The 20,767-nt window shown below is 44.1% G+C and overlaps 2 protein-coding genes across 6 annotated transcripts in view; one reads left to right on the top strand and one right to left on the bottom strand.

The window, feature by feature from the left end:
- Positions 1–7,172, top strand: part of Gss (glutathione synthetase) — a 28,243-nt gene extending 21,071 nt beyond the window's left edge. For all 5 annotated transcript variants that reach the window (XM_042694675.1, XM_042694677.1, XM_042694676.1 and 2 more), the window contains 5 exons: positions 408–474; positions 4,061–4,255; positions 4,676–4,757; positions 5,557–5,746; positions 6,679–7,172. In XM_042694675.1, the coding sequence (XP_042550609.1) occupies positions 408–474; positions 4,061–4,255; positions 4,676–4,757; positions 5,557–5,746; positions 6,679–6,802 (658 nt within the window). In that variant the 3' untranslated portion in view covers positions 6,803–7,172. The remainder of the gene's footprint in view (positions 1–407; positions 475–4,060; positions 4,256–4,675; positions 4,758–5,556; positions 5,747–6,678) is intronic.
- Positions 7,173–7,795: 623 nt separating this feature from the next.
- Acss2 (acyl-CoA synthetase short chain family member 2) overlaps positions 7,796–20,767 on the bottom strand; it is a 42,844-nt gene continuing 29,872 nt past the window's right edge. Inside the window, exons 8-18 of the mRNA XM_042694584.1 lie at positions 15,059–15,196; positions 14,158–14,328; positions 13,741–13,874; positions 13,410–13,542; positions 13,272–13,328; positions 13,020–13,100; positions 11,796–11,904; positions 10,035–10,103; positions 9,533–9,709; positions 8,943–9,017; positions 7,796–8,592 (exon numbers count right to left, since the gene is read on the bottom strand). Coding sequence (XP_042550518.1) covers positions 8,465–8,592; positions 8,943–9,017; positions 9,533–9,709; positions 10,035–10,103; positions 11,796–11,904; positions 13,020–13,100; positions 13,272–13,328; positions 13,410–13,542; positions 13,741–13,874; positions 14,158–14,328; positions 15,059–15,196 — 1,272 coding nt within the window. The 3' untranslated portion in view covers positions 7,796–8,464. The remainder of the gene's footprint in view (positions 8,593–8,942; positions 9,018–9,532; positions 9,710–10,034; positions 10,104–11,795; positions 11,905–13,019; positions 13,101–13,271; positions 13,329–13,409; positions 13,543–13,740; positions 13,875–14,157; positions 14,329–15,058; positions 15,197–20,767) is intronic.

Here is a 20,767-nt window from a genome sequence, read left to right as displayed (position 1 = left end):
ATACTTTTAGCATAGCAAAATTAAGTACTTTCCTGATAAACTAGATATCCCATAGGTCAAAGGGAAGAAGCTTAAAAAGACTATCTTGTGTCATAACTGAATTCACATTTATTTAATTGGATTCTGGTTACTTTTTGTTGTTCTGTAGCCTTTTTTTTTTTTTTTACAATAATCTGGAGTTTTTGGAAAGGTTTCCATGCTGCACACTCGGTTGTTTTCAGTGGTGATGCTAGCAATGTAACTATCCAGTATCTTTCCCTGGTTCTAGTGAGCACTGTCCAGCCTCCCTTTGTGCACTGACTGATTTTTAGAGAAGCCAAATATATTTGAATGTACCCAGAAATGGATTGAAACTCTGAACTTATCTGAGTGATTTAACACAGCTTTTTTTTTATTCTGTGTTGTAGGGATGGCCAGGAAGTTGCTGTGGTTTATTTCCGAGATGGTTACATGCCAAGTCAATACAGTCTACAGGTTGGTATTTTCTGTTGAGCCATTCACTGCCTCCTGGGATCCACTAGCTCCACAGAGACCCAACATAGTTGTCACAACAACCAGGGTTTTTCTCCAAGCTCTAGCTTCAGTTCTTCCTCGGGGAACCTGCTGCTAGAACCTCCTCTCCTCCTGGAAGCTTTTTGCTACCTCTTCCTCTGTAGACAGACTGTCTTCTAGAATGTGAATCCTCAGGCATTAACCATTTACACATTTCCCAAAGATAGGCTGACAAATGTGTAACAGACATATTTCAGAGGTGGGTCAGGAGTGAGAGTCAGTTTATAATATTTGCTGATTTCCATAGTATAAGTTTTCACTACTCAACTTATCTCTGAACACAGTTATAAAGAAATGGTACAGTCAAGCAGCCCTCACTAGCCAGTGAAAGCCAGTTTCAGCACACCACTGGTTATTTCCTTCCTACCTCTTTACTTCTCCTTTAACATGAATTAAAGTTTTTATCATGTGTTCATGGCAGTAATGGTGCTATTACTTCATTTTGCTATCCAGTCTTTTAGTTTCAAATTTACCTTCCACATCCATTATTTCATTTAACTCTTACAACTGCTTGCTCTCTAACTTATATAATTAATCTCATTATAAGGTGGAGAAACTAAGGTTTAGAGAGAGGCCATGGCTTATCTAAGATATCAAAGGAATTTCCTAGTTTTCTCTCAGAAATGGTGTTCCCAGTAAACCATTACTCTCCTGTGCCCCTAACATCCATACTACAGGGAGGCTAAGAAGCCCTACTGTGGGTCTGGGAAGGTGGCTCAGTGGTAGAGCGCGTGCCTTGAATGCATGAGGCCCTGGGTTCGATTCCTCAGCACCACATAAGCAAAAAAGAAAAAAACCGGAAGTGGTGCTGTGGCTCAAGTGGTAGAACACTAGCCTTGAGCTGAAAAGCTGAGGGACAGCGTCCAGGCCCAAAGATAAAACAGTGTGTGTGTGTGTGTGTGTGTGTGTGTGTGTGTATGTGTGTGTGTGTGTGTGTGTGTGTGTGTGTGTGTGTGTGTGTGTGTGTGTGTCGCGTGCGCCCTCGGGCTTGAACTCAGGACCTGAACATTGTCCCTGAGCTTTTTCACTCAAAGCTAGCACTCAACCACAGCTTCGTTCACTTTTTTATTTTTAATTGGACTTTTCTACCTAGTCTGGCTTCAAACTGTGATCCTCAGATCTCAGCCTCCTGAGTAGCTAGAATTACAGCATCCGGCTAAGAAGCCCTGCATTGAACTGGGAAAAGATAAAGGAAGGAATAAGTCAAGAAATACAATGAGTAGGGCTGAGAGTTATAAGCAAAGTTTTGATTGGCCATACATAGGCAAGTTTCTTGTGCTTTCTTGGTCTATTTCTCAGAGTGGGATGTACACTGGAAAATTAAAGGAGCTCCTTGCAGAACTACAGTTTATCTGGGCTTTTCTGCCAGGATTGAGCTCCCTAAGGGGGCATCTGTATGGAGAGGGCATCTTTGAGGAAGGCCTTTCCTCTAAAGAGGTGTATAGCAGTACTGGAAACTTGCTGACTAGAGAAGAGAGAAATTGTCTGTTGGGAATATGGATCCAAGTTTCAGGATGGGAGAAGGGAAAGGGACTGAAAAATCTTAGAAAAGAGATGAGCTAACAAGGATGGAAAGTAGGGGTAGAACATGGAGGTAGATCTCCAAAACTTAGCGATTTGGTAGGTACTCCTCCGGCCTCCACCTTGATCCTGAAATGGGAAGTGTACTGTGGTCTGGAACCAAAGAGAAGACTGTCTGCTCAGTGCCTGAGAACAGGACCAGAGCTGGGAGCTGTAGTCCTCTGCCATTTTCCTGTTTCTTAAATTTTAAGCTCCTGGGACATCAGACCCTTCATACTGTTAGACTTGTGTTTGTATTATTTTGTGAGCCTGAATATTATTCTCTACTGATTCTTACCTGTCATTCTGACAGTTATCAGGATACTACTCAAATTTCACTTCACTAAGCAACAATTAAAGAACTTCTTGAGTATCCTTTAAGTACCAGAACCTGCATTTTTTGGAGGTACATAGCAGAAAATAAAGCAGCTTTGCCTTATCATTCCAATTAAGATTTACTAGTTTGCTAATGATCATGTTGTATGTAGAGAAAAATTTTCATTAATTCCCTCATCCCTCCATTGTGCAATTCTCTAGCAATGTATTTGGAATCTTAATTTTTCTAATTCAGGCTTACTGTCTTATACATTTTTAGCCCATAATTAAAACATGATCAATTTTATACAGGTATAGTTTGGTCCATTTCATTTATAACGTTTTAAAGTTATTTATAAATTAACTGAAATTATAGTCAGCTCTCATATGAAAGGAAAATAGCGTCTTGATTGATCCTGGTCAGGGAGATGAGCATCAGAAAATAAACAGAAATAAGAAAGAATTTTTAGGGTTTTGGGTTTTGAGACAAGGTCACTCTGGCCTTAAAGTTATGATCCTCCTACTTCAACCTACCAAGTGCTAGGATTACAGGCATGTACCACCATACCCAGCCAAAAAATGTTTTCTCTCAGTTGAATGAACAACAGTATGAAAAGATAGAGAATTATGGAGAAATCCACATTAAACAGGGTGGTCACAGAAGGCTTCTCTGAAAAGGTGACTGAATTAATATTTAAGATGAGAACAAGCTGGGCATGGTGGCACATGCCTGCAATCGGAAGACTGAGACAGGAGTATTAAAAATTTAAGGCTAGTCTGAGCTGTATTAGCAAGATGTCTCAATTAAAAAGAATGGCAAAGGGAAAACAGTTAAAAAAAAGAATAGGAGCTAGATCTTTCAGGGTCTTTTAGGCTATTGCAAGATGTTTAGATTTTATTTGATAAAAGGCAAAGGTTAGGGGCTGAGAAGGTGGCTCAGTGGTAGAGCGCTTGCCTTGCATGCATGAGGCCCTGGGTTCGATTCCTCAGCACCACATAAGCAGAAAAAAAAAAGCCAGAAGTGGTGCTATGGCTCAAGTGGTAGCGTGCTAGCCTTGAGCTGAAGAGCTGAGGGACAGCGCCCATGCTCAGAGTTCAGGCCCCACGACCGGACCCAAAAAGAAAAGGCAAAGGTTATATAATCTGAGTATTGGAATTTATTTGGAATACAGTGGGAAGTATAGCTCATAAACAAGTGTACCCTGCTCTTTAAAACTCCATCTCAAGCCAGGTGTGGTGGCATATACCTGCAATTCTAGCACTCAGGAGGCTAATGCAGGAGGATTGCAGGGTCAGGTTTCAAATTCAAGACCCTGTCTTCAGAAACTAACAAACACACAAAAACAAAATTGATCAGTTTTCCTATACCTTTATAAAAGGCTGCTTCCCCTTTTCTCCTTTTCCCTTTAATTATGGTCATGTGTCAGTGTGCTAGACTAAAGCCAAGAATCCTGCAGAATAGGAGAGCTCACACCTGCCAGGTAAGGAAGTTGCAATCATAGGGAGTGGGGTTGGTGAAGGAGACTATCAACTTGAAGATAAAAAGCACAATACCTGGCACTTGAGGGATACTCAGTAAAAGTTAGCTGAAGTGAAATGACGTAGAATTCTTTTTGTCTTCTTCCCTCTACAGAACTGGGAAGCACGCCTACTGCTGGAAAGGTCCTGTGCTGTCAAGTGCCCAGACATTGCTACTCAGCTGGCTGGGACTAAGAAGGTGCAGCAGGAACTGAGTAGGGTGGGCATGTTGGAAATGCTGCTCCCTGGCCAGTCAGAGGCCATAGCCCGCCTTCGTGCCACCTTTGCTGGCCTCTATTCACTGGACATGGTACATAAGCAGCCTGCTTTCTCTTCACAGCTCTCCTAGGTGCCAGATACCTGAAATCCATTGTGTTGGGGGGCGAGGGGTGGAGCTGGCATTATAATTTAGGCCCTAGAACATTGGTAACAGGCCATCTCAGGTGCTAGATTCATTGTAAGCTCCCTCAACAAAGGTAAAGATGGGAATTGCAAGCAGGGAAGGGACTGTAAAGCAGGTAGCAATGACTGGGGAATATCTGAACCCACTTTCTAGGTCACCTGCTACAGAGTCTTGTGTTACTAGAGAAAAGCCTGTTCTTGGTCTTACTATAGGGGGTGGGGAGGAGTCCCTCCTGTTCTTCCCCTGATGTGGCTCAGAATGACCAGTAGGATCTCAGTGCCTCTTTTGCCTTAAGACTGCTGGTGATGACTTTCTGCCTCCTGCCAGGGTGAAGAAGGGGACCAGGCCATTGCTGAGGCTCTCACTGCCCCTAGCCGATTTGTGCTGAAACCCCAGAGAGAAGGTGGAGGTAGGTGGAGCCCCCAGTCTGATGGCTGCTAAGGGAAGGGATGGCAAGTTGTTGGCAGTGTTCACTGGCACTTACTATGGACTTACAGTGCCAGACTTGGTGGATACAAGAGAAAGTGATCCATCCCGGATAATGTCCACTAAGACCTTGACCTTGTAGATAGGTGCTGTAGAACACAGGGGAATCTAATTATAGGTACAGGTGGAGCCTTGGGAATGGACCAAGTCTTCCTGGGGAGGGAAAATGGTACATGGAGAACAAGAGTAAAAAACCAACTCGGGGCTGGGAAGGTGGCTCAGTGGTAGAGCGCTTGCCTTGCATGCATGAGGCCCTGGGTTCGATTCCTCAGCACCACATAAGCAGAAAAGAAAAGCCGGAAGTGGGGCTGTGGCTCAAGTGGTAGAGCGCTAGCCTTGAGCTGAAGAGCTGAGGGACAGAGCTCAGGCCCAGAGTTCAGGCCCCACGACCGGACCCAAAAAAAAAAATAAAAAACCAACTCCTGGAGAACCTCAACATTTAACTTATCATTTAAGAAGAAAGAGGAGGTGCAGTAATGGAGACTGGGAAGAAACATCCATAGACGGGAGACAGCCAGGCAGGGCAGTGTGATGGCAGGCATGTTTGGTTGGTAAGGGCTATCCTGTGAAGTGACCTTCTCACAAGCCATACGTGCGCTGGACTCACTGGGCTAGTGGCAGGAAATGAGGCTGGTGGCTTGTCCACATGGCTCTTGAAATGAGGGCACAGGGTGCAGAAGGTACACAGTGGGCAGACTGACTGACTGGCCGTTTCATTGCAGGAAATAACTTGTACGGGGAAGAAATGGTGCAAGCCCTAGAGCGGCTGAAGGACAGTGATGAGAGGGCTTCCTACATCCTTATGGAGAAGATTGAACCCGAACCATTTAGGAATTGCCTGCTACGGCCTGGCAGCTCTGCCCGAGTAGTTCAGTGTATCTCAGAGCTAGGCATCTTTGGAGTCTATGTCAGGTGAGTCGGTGAGGAGGAACTCTTTCCCCTACCTCCCTTCTTGAGTGCCAGCCAGGCAAGCCAAGAAGGAACTTGAACAGAGTCAAGAATCCTGGGCTTCATTCCTAGCCTTGCTAGTCCCTAGCTTTGTTACCGTTTTCTGGTCTAGTAAATAAGGCTAGGAACTAAGACCTGCCCAACTCATAGGGATAACTAGTGACACTCAGAGGAGAGCTGCTTTGTAAATTTAAAGGAAATTCTACATAGGAGCAAAAGGATTGAGAAAAGATGGTATGACAAGCAGCACTAGGAGACTCTTAAAGAGAGTTTATTTAGGTCCAGCTCCAAGGCCACTGAGAATTCTAGGGAAAGGAGAGATTTGTCAGCTAAAGGATATTGAGTGGCTTTGAAGAACTTAGTAACTCCTTGAAGATTTAAGCACTAAAAATCAGTAAGAGGACACCCATGGCTGATGCCTGTAATCCTAGCTACTCAGGAGGCTGAGAGCTGAGGATTGCAGTTGAAGCCAGCCCAGGCAGAAAGTCTCTGAGATTCTTATCTCCACTAAAACTACCAAAAAAAGCTGGAAGTGGAGCTGTGGTTCAAGTGGTAGGGTGCTGGAACAAAAGAAGTGCAGGGACGGCATCCAAGTCCTGAGTTCAAGCCCCTGACTGGCACCAAAAAACAAAACAAAACAACATAACAACAACAAAACAAGAAAGTGATAATCCCAATTTTAAATGAAGGAAAGTGACATTTAGAAAGTGATGTTTAGAAAGACTAGGAACTTCCTCAGTCATAGAACTAGTAGTTCCAAGACAGGCTACAATCTAAATCTGACTCTAATGTCTTGGCGTTTCTTCAGAGTAGTCACTCTCATGTACTGCTCATCAGGGACCAGGAAAGGTCCTAGGTTTGGTGACATTGTGTGTCTCCTGACCCTATTTCTACAGGCAGGGGAAAACACTTGTGATGAACACACATGCGGGCCATCTGCTTCGAACCAAAGCCATTGAACATGCAGACGGTGGTGTGGCAGCAGGAGTAGCAGTCCTGGACAACCCATACCCTGTTTGAGGGCATAGCCTGGACTTCACTCAAGACGTCTTCTAAGCCCCTGTACTTGTCATTCCTCTCCTAGCCCTTCTGAGTCTTCAGGGAAGGGTAAATGGCAGTTGCCTTCTTTCCGCCCTCCATCTGAGGACCAGAGAAGCTACATTTCCCTTTAGATGAGCTCTGAAGGCCATCAAACCCCTGAAGTATGAAAAGGGAAGCTGCTCTGAGGTAAAGGGCTATAAACCCTGCCATCTTCCTGTGGGCCCCTCTTCAGCCTTTCCAGTAGGTTTCCTGCCTGACTTGGGAAAGGACTAAATGGTAGGAAGAGGCAGATGGAAGGGTATAGACTTTCCCTAGCTCTGCCTTAAATAAAATCACCTTGCTGATTCAATGATTCATTGCTATACACCCATCAGGAAGCAGAGAGCCATAATCTAGATCTTCCCATTTAAGGTTGATTGGTGACTAGGCTATAGGGTATCTGTAGACCTAGCCCCAAAGGATAGAATCCTGAAGTTCTGATCCTTAGTTACCACAGGGCCCTAGGGAGGAGAAAGGATCCCTAGCAGGAGCCCATTGGGGAAAACAAGTATGGAGGGACATCACAGTTAAGAACAGCATCCTGCTAGACACCAGTGGCACATGCCTAGCTACTCAGGAGGCTGAGATATAAAGATCAAGGTTCAAAGCCAGCCCAGGCAGGAAAGTCCATGAGACTCGTCAATTAACTATCAGAAAGCCAGAAGTATCACAGTGGCTCAAATGGTAGACCGCTACTAGCCTTGTGCTGAAGAGCTAAGGGACAGTGTTCAGGCCCAGAGTTTTAAGCCCCATGACAAAAACCCAAAAAACAAAAACCAGGGTCCAGTCACTCCTGCTTAGCTCGGGCAGTCAGAAGTCCTGTGAGCGAAGCCTTGACTAGAACCAAAAGTTCTACAAGGAAGAGTACTAGGATAGTCCTGGGAAATATCCTTCCCCTTTCATCTGACACATAAATCAGAGCCACTCACCACCTTTTTAAGGTCACAGACTTTATTCTTACAACCATGGGGCTTGAGCATGACTAGGGCAAGAAAAGAGAATTTAATCTGAGAGTGTGTCTCATGGGACAGGACAAGGAAGACAAACTCCTTTGGTCCTGGGAACAAAACACATCCACTCCTTCAAATCAGATAATATGAAAGTCCTCTAGAGACTGAACTCACATACATTACCCCTGGAGCAAGTGGGCAGATAGTACTGCCATTTAGGAATTCAGACTCAGAACAAAAGCAGCAGAGTATTTAAAAAATAATAATTATTCCTAGACTCACACATTGTCAGTTTTTAAGGTAATTGCCTGCACAAGGTCAGAAGTGGTGCTTCCTGAGAGTTAATATAGGATTGGAGTTGCTGCCTTGCTTCAAGACCTTCCCTTGCCCTTTGAACACTGAACTCAAGTGGGGACATGGCCTTGAGATTCCTATCCTGGGCTTACAGAGCTCTTGGAAGTTGAGGGGTACATCAATCTGAGACTGGCCTGGGTCCTTCCCCTTCTGCCTGGTAGTCACAAAAAACTGCCTTTACTTGAGGACCAAGTGTGGCTCTCATTACGCCTGGATTTGGGGGGGGAGGGGGTTGGAAAGATTGGCAGATCTCTGGAGAGCCAAGCAAGGGGAATACTAGGCAAAGGCCAGTCTTCGTTCACTGGCTGGTCAGGCAGCGATGGCTGAAGAGGTGACTGATGACAGATGGATCAGCCACTGTAGATATGTCCCCCAGGTCATGGTCATTCTGAGCAATTTTCCGGAGCACTCGTCTCATGATTTTCCCTAGGGGAATATAGGCCTCTGGTTACTTCATGATAACATTGAGCCTTCTTAGTCCTGCAAGATTTTTTTTTTTTTTTTTTTTTGCCAGACCTGGGGCTTAAACTCAGGGCCTGGACACTGTCCCTGAGCTTCTTTTCCTCAAGGCTAGCACTCTACCACTTGACCACAGCGCCACTTCCAGCTTTTTCAGTTTATGTGGTCCTGATGAATCAGACCCGGGCCTCATGAATGCTAGGCAAACACTCTACCACTAAGCCACATTCTCAGCCCCCTGCAAGGATTTTAATCCACAAACTCCACCAACCACTGGGCCCTTAACCCATCACAATCCTGGAGATCTCTGAACATACCTGAGCGGGTTTTAGGCAAGCCAGGTGCATTCTGGATGTAGTCTGGTGTGGCAATGGGGCCGATCTTTTCTCTAACTATAATCAACAATTCAAGCATTTCTTTAGTATTGTTAGCTAGATTCCCAAAAGCCTACATAAGCATTCTCATGCTCACTGCCCCTCCCTCCCCCCACCCCCTTAACCATTTCTCTTTACCTTCTTTGTTGTATTTTAATCCACTTTGGCTCTAGAATAAACCTGCTAGGATTTAAATCCCAATACTTTCTAGCAGTGTAGCCTTGGGCAAGAGAGTTAATTCTCTACGTCTGAAGTTTTTTTTATAACTAGAATAACAATAGGGTCTGTTTCACTGAGGTGATTATAAGAATTAAATAGGATAATGCATTCAAAGCACTGAACCCAGTGACAGAAGAGAAAAAGTATTCTGTACTTATCTGCTATTGTCATTATCTTAGTGGAGATTAAGTGGGAGGAAATGAGCCAGCCCAAGGGATCCCTGAGTTCTGTTCCTAGTTTGGTGATCAGCTTGATGCAGCCCCTCCATAATAACTCATAGACCCTGTAGTCCTTGCCCAGGGTGGGTTCCTTACTCTGCTTCTTGAGCTCCTCAGTGAGGGTGGGGCTGAAAGTGTGACCATCACATAGGGTGACAAAGCAGTAGAGACATTCGCCCTTCACAGGATGAGGGTGGCCCACCACAGCTGCTTCTGCCACAGCCTCATGTTCAACAAGAGCTGATTCTATCTCTGCTGTACTCAGCAGATGTCCTGGTGGAGAGAACGAAAATGCCATAAGAGAGATCCCAGCCTCTGTCTGTCCCAGCCCCTGTTCCATCTGCACCCAGAGAGAAGACCGAGTCTGATTATAAGAAAGAGGTCATTCTTTTCTCTGATGGCATTCTTTCCATTACTTCACCATCCTCAATCTCTTCTTCTAGGCACATTCCAGCATCCAACACTCTTCCTCTAATTCTGGGCCCAAAATTGAATGCCACACATGGTCAAGCCAAAGGACAGCCCTAGCACTCTCAGAAGGCTTTCTAAGAGGGAAACAGAGCTAATGAGATAGGAGAAGTGGATCCAGGACCCTCACCAGATACATTGAGCATGTCATCAATCCTGCCAGTGATCCAGTAATAACCATCCTGGTCCCGCCGACAACCTGAGGGGAAAAACAGATAATACCCACGGCAGGTTGCAGGATCTCCATAACCAAAGTGTCATAGCCAGTGCAGGGCCTTCTAACAAGTCTACTGCTCACTGTGTCAGTCAGTCTCCAAGATGGCCACAGTGATCTTTACCCTGGCATTTATAGCACTGCATAGTTCTCTTTGTCATTATATAGGATAGTCTATATGATCAACAGAATTTGGCAGAAATGCTGGACTGTGACTTCTAAGATCAGGTTACAGAAGACACTTTGGCTTCCATCTTGCTTGTATTCTCTCGTATCATTTGTTCTGAGGAAATCTAGCTAGTTGAGAGTAGCCCTTTAGAGAGGCCCAAGTAGTGAAGGAACTGAAGATTCTTGCCAAAAGCCATAGGAATAAGCAGTTAAGTAGATCTTCTAGACTCAGTCAAATGTTTAGATGATTACAACCCCTACCAACAGCCTGACTGTAACTCACAAGGGACCGTGACTGAGAAACACTAAGGTGCTCTCAGAATCTAATCCTCAGAAACTGAGGATGTGGTAAACACATCTATTTTCTGTAACTCAAGGAAAGATATTTTCTAAACAGGAAATTAGCTCTTATCACAACTCTGCTTAAAATCTATAAAAGTCTGCTACTATACTTTGAATGAAATCCAGACTGCTCACTGTGGCCACAACACTGTATTTTCTCTACCTCTCCAGCTTCAAGTACTGTGTCTCCAGGTGCTCAGCACAATTCTGCCAACTAGCTTCAGTCTAAGCCTCATGTATTTCAAGTTTGTTTTCCACTCCATGCAATACTCTTGCTTTAACCAGTCCCTGTTTGCATCTCTACTTAAATCCAGGAAGTCTTGGAAGCCTTCTCGGATGATTTTGTTTTTGTTTTTTTTTGGTCAGTCATGGGACTTGAACTTTGGGCCTGGGCACTGTCCCTGAGCTCTTCAGCTCAAGGTGACTCTCTACCATTTGAGCTACAGCTCCACTTTAGGTTTTCAGGTGGTTAATTAAATATAAGAGTCTCACAGACTTTCCTGCCTAGGCTGGCTTTGAACCTTGATCCTCAGATCTCAGTCTCTTGAGTAGCTAGGATTACAGGCTGCGCCACTGGTGCCTGGCCCCTCTGATTATCTTTTTTTTTTTGTCAGTGGTGGGGCTTGAACTCTGGGCCTGGGTTGCTGTCCCTGACCTCTTCAGCTCAAGGCAAGTGCTCTACCTCTTGAGCCACAGTGCCACTTCAGTTTTCTGGTGGTTAATTGGAGATAAGAGTCTCACAGCTTTCCTGTCTGGGCTGGCTTTGAACCATGATGCTCAGATCTCAGCCTCCTGAGTAGCTAGGATTACAGGTGTTAGCCACTGGCACTCGGCTCTGATTATCTTTTGTACAGTGGTTATTACTACAGAGACTTTTTAATGGAAAGTGAAGGTGCATGTCTTAATAAGAAGTATGAGTGGGGGGCTGGGAAGGTGGCTCAGTGGTAGAGTGCTTGCCTTGCATGCATGAGGCCCTGGGTTCGATTCCTCAGCATCACATAAGCAAAAAGAAAAAAGCCAGAAGTGGTGCTGTGGCTCAAGTGGTAGAGCGCTAGCCTTGAGCTGAAGAGCTGAGGGACAGCGCCCAGGCCCAGAGTTCAGGCCCCACACCCGGACCCCCCCCCCCCAAAAAAAAAAAAGTATGGGGACAGGATATCCAAATCTTACCATCTCCTGTCACGTAGTACCCAGGGAACTTCTTAAAGTATGTGGTTTCAAAGCGTGTGTGGTTCCCATAAACTGTACGCATGATCCCAGGCCAAGGCTGCTTAAACACCTGGGACGTGAAGAAGCACAGTGATCTCATCTTCTAGGCTGTCTCACAGCTTTGCTAAATTAAAGAAAAACACTCTAAATGTCATTACTGAGAGGTAGGATAGGTTTTGGAAATGGATGATCCTGGCTTGGAAATCCTAACTGCCAATTTACCTAGGCAAGTAACTACTCTGAGCCTCGGGACTTTCACCCATCAATCTGAGAAAATAGTTTCTTCTAAAGTTATTGTATTAAATTAATAGTATGTTGAAACTACCTGAGGTGTGCCTTAGTGATAAGCATTCAGTAAATTCTAACCTCTCCTTCAGAGAAGCAGATCCAATTTACAAATGAAAACAGTCATGTAAAACAAGTAGGTCCTACACCTGAGTGAATAAATAGTTCCCAACATATAACATTCTGCAGCATCAGACTGATGGGAGGTACAGAATTCTAACCTGAACCCAGAGGTCCTAGATTCTAGTCCTGCCCGTTATTGTCTTGACCTTGGAAAAGTGACATGTGGTGTGATCCTATCACAAAATTACAGCAACTAAAGGTTAATATTGATCAAGATGCATTGTAGTTATAAACTGATTTGTTGAGTGATAACCCCTTTGAACAATACTTTTAGATAATAAAAATAAAAATTAAAAACTACAGCAGCTAACATTTATTGGGTATTAGTTGCTAGGTTCCAGGCTAATCCCTTTGCATGAGTTACTTAATTTAATCAAGCACCTGTAGAAAAATATGGTCGATCTATCTATCTATCTATCTATCTATCTATCTATCTATCTATCTATCCTATTATAACCAATTTGATGAATGAGCATATTTAGGTTCAAAGGCCTCTGTGTTCACAGAAGAAGCAGAGTTAGGATTTGAACACAGGCAGGCTGACTTCAGAGCTTACATGATTGTCCTACCACATTACAAAGCCTCTTTTCTCTAGAATGTTTATCAAAGGAAGAACTAGGTCAAGTCTTCTTGGCCCAAAAGAGTGCCATCAGAAATCTCTATATAGCCTCTAAAAATGTCCTTAAGAGCTTACACACCAATAGACAGAAATGAAGGCAAAGTATCTAGAAAGATTGCCCTTGAAGTCTTTTCCCTTCCCAAAGACTAGGGGCTCACCAGATAACCTTCAGCTTCACCTTCTAACTCTTCCCCAGACTCATTCAGGATTGCAGGAGCTACACCAAAGAATGGGAAGGCCTAGAAGAAAATAGGAGAGAGGTCCCAAGAAAAGGAATGAGGCAACTGATTCAATTGCCATGGAGCCCCAAAGACCCAAAGTTCTCATAGCTATTGATCCACTCTATAGAAGGCCAAAGCATCAAAACCCTACCCCTGCCAGGCTTAGGACCACAGGGGAACTTCACTCACCGCAGAACCAGGTTTCATGGGTATGGCACCAGGGAGGGGGGTCAGCATGTGGCCACCCTGTAGAAGTCAGAGATTAGGGGTCAGAGTCAGTCTTCCCGCATTGTCCCTCAGCCCCTGCTTTCTGGAACCCTTACTCACTGTCTCTGTTTGCCAGAAGGTGTCCACAATGGGGCAGCGCTGGGCCCCTACTACTCTGTGGTACCACAACCAGGCCTCAGGGTTGATGGGTTCACCCACTGTGCCTAGCACCTGCAAGGATGCCCGGCTATGCCTTGAGCAGAGAAATGGGAGAGAGGAAAGTCTTGAGTACCACTAAGAGCCAGGATACACATGGCCAACTCTTCTCTGGCCCCCTCTCCTTGACTCCCAGGTCAGAGAGTTGGGATAATGGAAAGAAAGAAATGGTACAAAAGGACCACACAGATCTGAAGGATACCTAAGGGACAACAACTGGGGAAGGGAGTCTCACTTGGTGACAGGCTCATCTCCAAACTTCATGAGCAGACGGATGGCTGTGGGTGCTGTGTAGAACTTGGTCACCTTGTATTTGTCCACAATGCTCCACAGGCGGCTCACATCTGGGTATGTGGGAATCCCTTCAAACTGACCCCAGTGAAAGCTGATTATTCCTGGGCCTTCCCAAAAGTCCTTTATTCTGCTACTATGGCCTCAAGTTTATTCTTTTTTTTTTTTCTTTCTGACCAACCGTTCTTCACTCTGACCAAACAAACCAAGGCATCAACCTATCTTAAAGACACATAACCCTCTCAGGACTCCTCTTTCTCTATGAAATGCATCACTTGGTCTAAGTCCCTCTGCTTCTAGACTAAGTAGTCTTAAGGGGCAGTTACCCAAAATAATCTCCATGCTCTATCTCCCTTCTCACCAAAACACTGGTGGCACCATTGGCCAGTGGCCCATAGGTGACATAGGAATGGCCAGTGATCCAGCCAATATCTGCTGTGCACCAGAACACATCCTCTGAGTGGAAGTCGAACACATACTTGAAAGTCGTAGCCACATAGAGCATGTAGCCCCCAACTGTGTGTACTACACCCTGTGGAAAGAATAGGTCTCATTTAATAGGTCTGACAAATGGAGGCTGGAAGAAGACCCTCTGGCCCTGCCCAAACCCTCTTCACTTCATCTGTCTCCCACTTTCTTTATCACATTTCTACACACACCCTCAGATCATAATTTCTGAGCCATCCATACCAATTATATATGCATATCACCCCTAACTTATTCAAATCTAGTAGTCCATATTGTGAGCTGTGCTATAATAGAGGACTAGATGTTAATAATGTGTTGTGAAGAAGGAAATAACTGAGAGGTATGGTCTTAAAAGCCCAAGAAGGATCTCTGTGTTCACCCTTGGTCATGAGTCTACAGGACTGCTCTCCTTTACTCCTTCAACCAACCATGTGAAAATGGGAATAGAACACCCATTTCATCCACATGAATTCATCCTTTCTACTTTTTTTTGCATTATAGAAGCCTCACTCAACTTGTCTCAACATCTAGTGATTGAGGATTTTTCTCAATTCAACTTAATATGCCCACAAGGTAACCAAAAATGCCTCTATTGCATGCATAGCCTTTACTTTTAGTTCTCTCTCCCACCCCCCCACCCCCTTCTCCCTTTCTCCCTTACCTTCTCCTAAAATCACCTTGGGTTCCTGGAATTACAGGACTGATTGATAATATATGATAAGGGACCTAAACATTTGGATGCTTCCTCAGTAACATTTTTCATCCCTATACAATACACACACACACACACTTGCCTTAGGTTTGCCTGTGGAGCCACTGGTGTACAAGATGAAGAGTGGGTCCTCAGCGTCACACCACTCAGGCTCAAATTCATCCCCAGCTTCTTGCATGAGTTCATGCCACCAAAAATCAACCCCTTGGTTCCAGGAAATCTGCAGAGAGAGGAAGATAGGAATAGAGAGGAAAGAACTGTGAATAATTCAAGACAGGGTAACAGATACCCCTACCTGGCACCTGGAGGAGTGGTATAGGACTGGTAGGTGGAGGTGCAGGAAGGGAAGGAGGGAAGAGAAGGATGTAATGGGATAGAACAGGAACAGAATGGCAGACTTCCTGGGTACTCCCACCATCTCGCCATCCTTTCTCTACCTTTACTCCAGAACTTCTCTCGCCTGGCCCCAGGCTGAGGAGGGACCCTTCCTTTTTATCCTCCAGTTCTCAGCTGAAATGTCACCTTATAAAGGTTTTACCTGAATAGTATCTGATGGATTCCAATCCCACCCCCTGCTATTATTATTGATCACAGCACCACATGTCTTTTCTACATAGAACATACTTTTCAGTTATTTAATCATTTCCTTGATTATTGACTCCCCCAACTAGCTAGTGATTTCTAGGAGGGTAGTGACACGTCTTTCTCCTCCCCAACATCTGGTAAAAGTTCCTGACACTCAAAAGACATTTAGTAAATTTTTGTTAGATGAATAACCACACACAGCCTGCATACACACATATGTACTATGGAACTAATAGATTATCAGTAGGAATGTGGACACCATACAATTCAGAAAAGCAAAATCAGTCAGAGACTGCAGATGAAGTGGGTACTTGACCTTGGTAGTTAGTTGTGAAAGAACTCAAGCACTTTTCCCTACATATCCATTTCCCATCCAGTTCTGAAGCGTCTCTCCTACCTTTATAGCATGGATAATCAGTGGGGTCCCCCATAGCAACTTCTCTCATGGAAATAGGTTTCATTCAGCAGGAAGCCTTTTTCTCCATCAGCTTGAAGCAGGAAGCCTTGCTTCGAGTTGATGGAGGAAAACCCAGGGGATTCCTCCCAGGAAAAGAATGTCTTCGCACACCTGATTGTCTTTAATGGCTTCTGGGTCTGTTATTCTAAACGTTCTCTAACTTCCTATGAAACTATTTTTCTTTCTTCTTTAAATGCCAATTTTTTTTCAGACTGTTCTTTGTTGGGTAAAATTGGATTCCTTGAATTTGTCCCAAAACTACGCTAGATTTCAATGTCAATTTTGTCACTTCCTAGCTATATGACTTAAATCACTCTATTTCATGTCCATCTTATTAAAAAGGAAGATAATCATTCCTGCTCTAATGGTTTCACAGGATTTTTGAAACATCAAAAGAGAAAAGATACTATCTAATAAAGCAAGCCTTGGATTATCTCAGGAGTTAGAGATTGGGGCAAGACTAATGGATGTCGGAAGGGATAAGGTTAAGTTCAATGACCAATGGGAGATAAATTTAAGCATCTGATGTTTTGGGCTTGCTTTAGCTGCCTGAAAGCTCTTTCATAGACATTAGATTCTTGACTGTTCCTATGACGCTGGCTGGCAGACATGGTTATATGACAGAAATGTCCTTCCCCTATTACATGGATCCATGCTAACTTATTAAGTGCATATCTGGTTTCAGAATTTCCCAGTGTTAGACACATACCTTGCTAAATTATAAAATGACTAACGATGGGACTCTTAGTCCTAAGAACTTACAAGTTTTTGTCAGTTGAGCCTCCTAAGACTGACAATCCCAGTTCAAGTAAGGGTGCTACTGTAAAGAAGGCCTGGTGCTAGTGGCTCATGCTTGTAATTCTAGCAACTCAGAAAGCTGAGATCTGTAGATTGTGGTTTGAATCCAGCCAAGGCAGAAAAGTCCATGACTCTCTTATCTCCAACTATTAATTAGCAAAAAGATGGGAAGTGGAGTTGTGGCTCAAGTGGTAAGAGAGTCAGGCCCTGAGTTCAAGCCCTACAACCAAAACAGAGAGAGACTGAGAGAGAAAAAGGAGAGAGACATATATGAGTTTATGCGTACATTATCACATGAATTCTTACATTTCCTGCCAAGTGGTTGCTTGAGCTGAGGGCAATTATGAATGTAAGCAGAACCATGTCAATATTGCTTTATATAAAATGTGCAGGTCTAAAGTACTGTGAATTGTCATAATGTAAGACATAGTTATACTGTGGCTCTGCAATGAGGCGTCATCTTGTAATCTGACAAAACTGTTTCCTTTGTGAAGTTATGTGTGTTTAGGGAGGCGTGGAGGAGGTGTGGCACTCCAGGTGTAGAGCTGGTAATGAGCACCAGGAAGCAGGCTGACTTCCTGATGTAAGCTGGGCCCAGGGCTTTGAACCAGGAAAAGGTTTCAGTTTTCTAAAATAAAAATTGAGGAGTTGGCCCTTGTCCTTAGATTAGGGCAGCTGTTCTTACAAAAGGAATATGAAGGAGCTCATAGGTGATATGGTTGAAGAGTGCACCTGCAAACTATACCAGTCCCTCCTTTGAAGGTTTCAGAAGGATAAAAGTGTTTGGAGTTCTGCCAAGGTTTCTGCAGATTTTAATGCTGTTTTTAGACCCTGGACTTTGTAAGTCTATTGTTAGGTTCTTTGAGTTTTGGTAACTGATTTTTTTTTTGCCTCCAAGAAATAAAAGCCTTTCAGAAGCCTGAGCCTGAAGTAGAATTAAGTTTCTTATTTGTTTTCTATTTCATTTTTAGAAATGCCAGTCTGTGTGCTATGTTAAGGAGAAAGGGGGAACAATAACACCTAACATTGATTGAGTGGTTACTATATGCCAAGCACCTCACATAGATTGAAAAAAGCCTATAGAATAGGTCAGTTATTATAGTTATCTTACAGATGGGTGAAAGCTTATTTGGTGATGCTGTTATTTCAGGTGACAGAGCCAGAATTTGAATCCAGATCATCTGGCTACAGCTCCTGTACTCTAAATCATTATTAGTTAACTCTTTTCAAAAGAAGTGGTTAGGCCCAGTGGCTTACATTTATAATCCTAGCCACTTGGAAGTCTGAGGTTAGGAAGAGTTTGTGATTATCTTCACAGAAAGTAGCTGAATTCGATGATGTACCATACCTATGATCCCAGCATGCATGTAGGTGAGAAGCCAGATCCTATCTCAAAAATTACCAATGAAAATCAGGGCTAGAGGTATCACTCAAGTGGTAGAGTGTCAGGCTAGCAAGTGCAAAGCCCTGAGTTCAAGCCCCAATACCACACACACAAAAAAAAGACAAGTTTGTGTTTGAGTTTTATTTTATTTTTTTCGCCAGTCCTGGAGCACTGTCCCTGAGCTTCTTTTGCTCAAGGTTAGCACTCTACCACTTGAGCCAGAGCACCACTTCCATCTATTTCTGTTTATGTGGTGCTGAGGAATTGAACCCAGGACTTCATGCATGCATGCTAGACAAGCACTCTACCACTAAGCCACATTCCCCACCTGTATTTGAGTTTTAAAAAGAAAGCCACATTCTCAAGAAATCAGATGTCTCTACCATACTAATGAGAATAGACATATATGTACATATGTACCATTAGCATAAGAGACTAATTGTAGTAGACTTTGAGTATGATAACCTGTGATGATGTTAAAGTTCACAGGAACAGTGGGCTTTATGTTTTGTTTTAGGAAAGAAACTCTCTGTCTCTTTTTTTTTTGTCGGTTATGGGGCCTGAACTCAGCCTGGGCGCTGTCCCTCAGCTCTTCAGTTCAAGGCTAGCGCTCTACCACTTGAGCCACAATACCACTTCCCACTTTTTCTGCTTCTGTGGTACTGAGGAATTAAATCCAGGACATTGTGCATGCAAGGCAAGCATTCTACCACTGAGCCACCTTCCTAGACACTCACTTTTTTTTTTTTTTGGTTGGTTGTGGGGTTTGAACTCTGGGCTTGGGCGCTGTCCCTGCGCTCTTCACCTCAAGGTGAGCGCTCTACCACTTGAACCACAGCACCACTTCCAGTTTTCTAGTAGTTTATTGGAGATAAGAGTCTCACAGATTTTCTTGCCCAGGCTGGCTTTGAACCATGATCCTCAGATCTCAGCCTCCTGAGTAGTTCGGATTACAGATGTGAGCCACAGGTGCCCGGCTCCTCACTTTCTTTTTTAAGCATGTATTATCATCTCTATTTCTGATGAGTGAAATGAAGCCCAGAGAGGAGAGGTGACTTTTTTTTTTTTTTTTTTTTTTTTTTTTTGCCATTCCTGGGGCTGAAACTCAGGGCCTGGGCACTGTCCCTGAGCTTCTTTTTTTTTTTGCTCAAAGCTAGCTCTCTACCACTTGAGCCACAGCACCACTTCTGTCTTTTTCTATTTGTACGGAGGAATCAATCTCAGGGCTTCATGCATGCTAGGCAAGCACTCTACCTCTAAGCTACATCCCCAGCCCTTTATTAGAGATCTTTTTTTTTTTTTGCGGGGGGGGGGGGGTCCGGTCATGGGGCCTGAACTCTGGGCCTGGGCGCTGTCCCTCAGCTCTTCAGCTCAAGGCTAGCACTCTACCATTTGAGCCACAGCGCCACTTCTGGCTTTTTTCTTTTTTTGCTTATGTGGTGCTGAGGAATCGAACCCAGGGCCTCAGGCATGCAAGGTAAGTGCTCTACCACTGAGCCACCTTCTCAGCCCTTTTATTAGAGATCTTTAAAATGGACCACTGAATGCCAAGCCCACTCCTATGTAATGCTCTTCTACATGCACCCACTTATGGATAACCCTTCTTAGAACCTCCTACAAAATGATTTTGTTCAAGTTAGAGTTATGTACATTTCATAAATCTCAATAAATCCCATAAATCTGTCTTGTATAAAACTTTTGTTTTCATTTATAATACATATCTAACTCCCTAAATGATAACAGATCCTAGAGTCAAGGACTGTACCTCCTCTACCTGTCTTTGTCTCTTCTAGCTCTTCACCATCTGAGGGCACAGAAAACAAACGCTTACTGACAGGTTTCCTGGTCCTCTTTCCCCTAAAAGACCTGGGCAGCTGTAGTGAAATCAGATGTCTGTTGCTACATCTCTGGAATCCTTGTTCTATGCCAATTGACAAAGGTAGAAACAAACATTTGATTTTACAACCCTTCAGAGTAGTGTAGATGTCAAGGGGTTAGAACTGACAACACACCCCACTGAGGCAAACAAACAAAGAACAGATGGATTCACAGACAAGCACACAGGGAAGCAGTGCCCAAGGCAGAGCGGAAATGTACCTGGGGCTGGATGCGCTTGGATTTTTCTTTCAGCTTACCCTGTTAAGAGCCCATGGAATGGAAAGCCTGATGAGCAGGGTCCAAGAAATAGAGCAGGAAAGGGTAAATATGCCCTAACTCCTGGATACCCATTCCCCCCGACTCCCCTCTCACTTCTTCCCAGCCTCAATTTTCCTCATCCTGAATCCAGCAGAATCTCCAATACTGATTAGAATTTCCAATCTTGCTAAACTATAGCCTCTCTAGTCCCAAGACAAGTCAGCACCCTTTAATTCATACAATCTAAGTAAACCTCTGTCCTTTTGATCCCCTAATTTCCATACCTATACCTCTCAGACCTGGAAGTCACCAGTGAGCTTTTTTTCTGCTCTCACCAGAAGCACTGGATCCAAAGCTAACAGCCATCTTAAAGGCTGGAGTCTAGTCCCTCCATAGTAGGCAGCCCCTAGGCCACAAACGTATCCCACCCA

This window comes from Dipodomys spectabilis, unplaced genomic scaffold, assembly GCF_019054845.1.
Source record: "Dipodomys spectabilis isolate Male_0828 unplaced genomic scaffold, ASM1905484v1 ptg000175l, whole genome shotgun sequence".
Taxonomy (NCBI): domain Eukaryota; kingdom Metazoa; phylum Chordata; class Mammalia; order Rodentia; family Heteromyidae; genus Dipodomys; species Dipodomys spectabilis.
The sequence above is the reverse complement of the archived record's forward strand: the minus strand, read 5'-3'. Positions and strand labels throughout refer to the sequence as shown.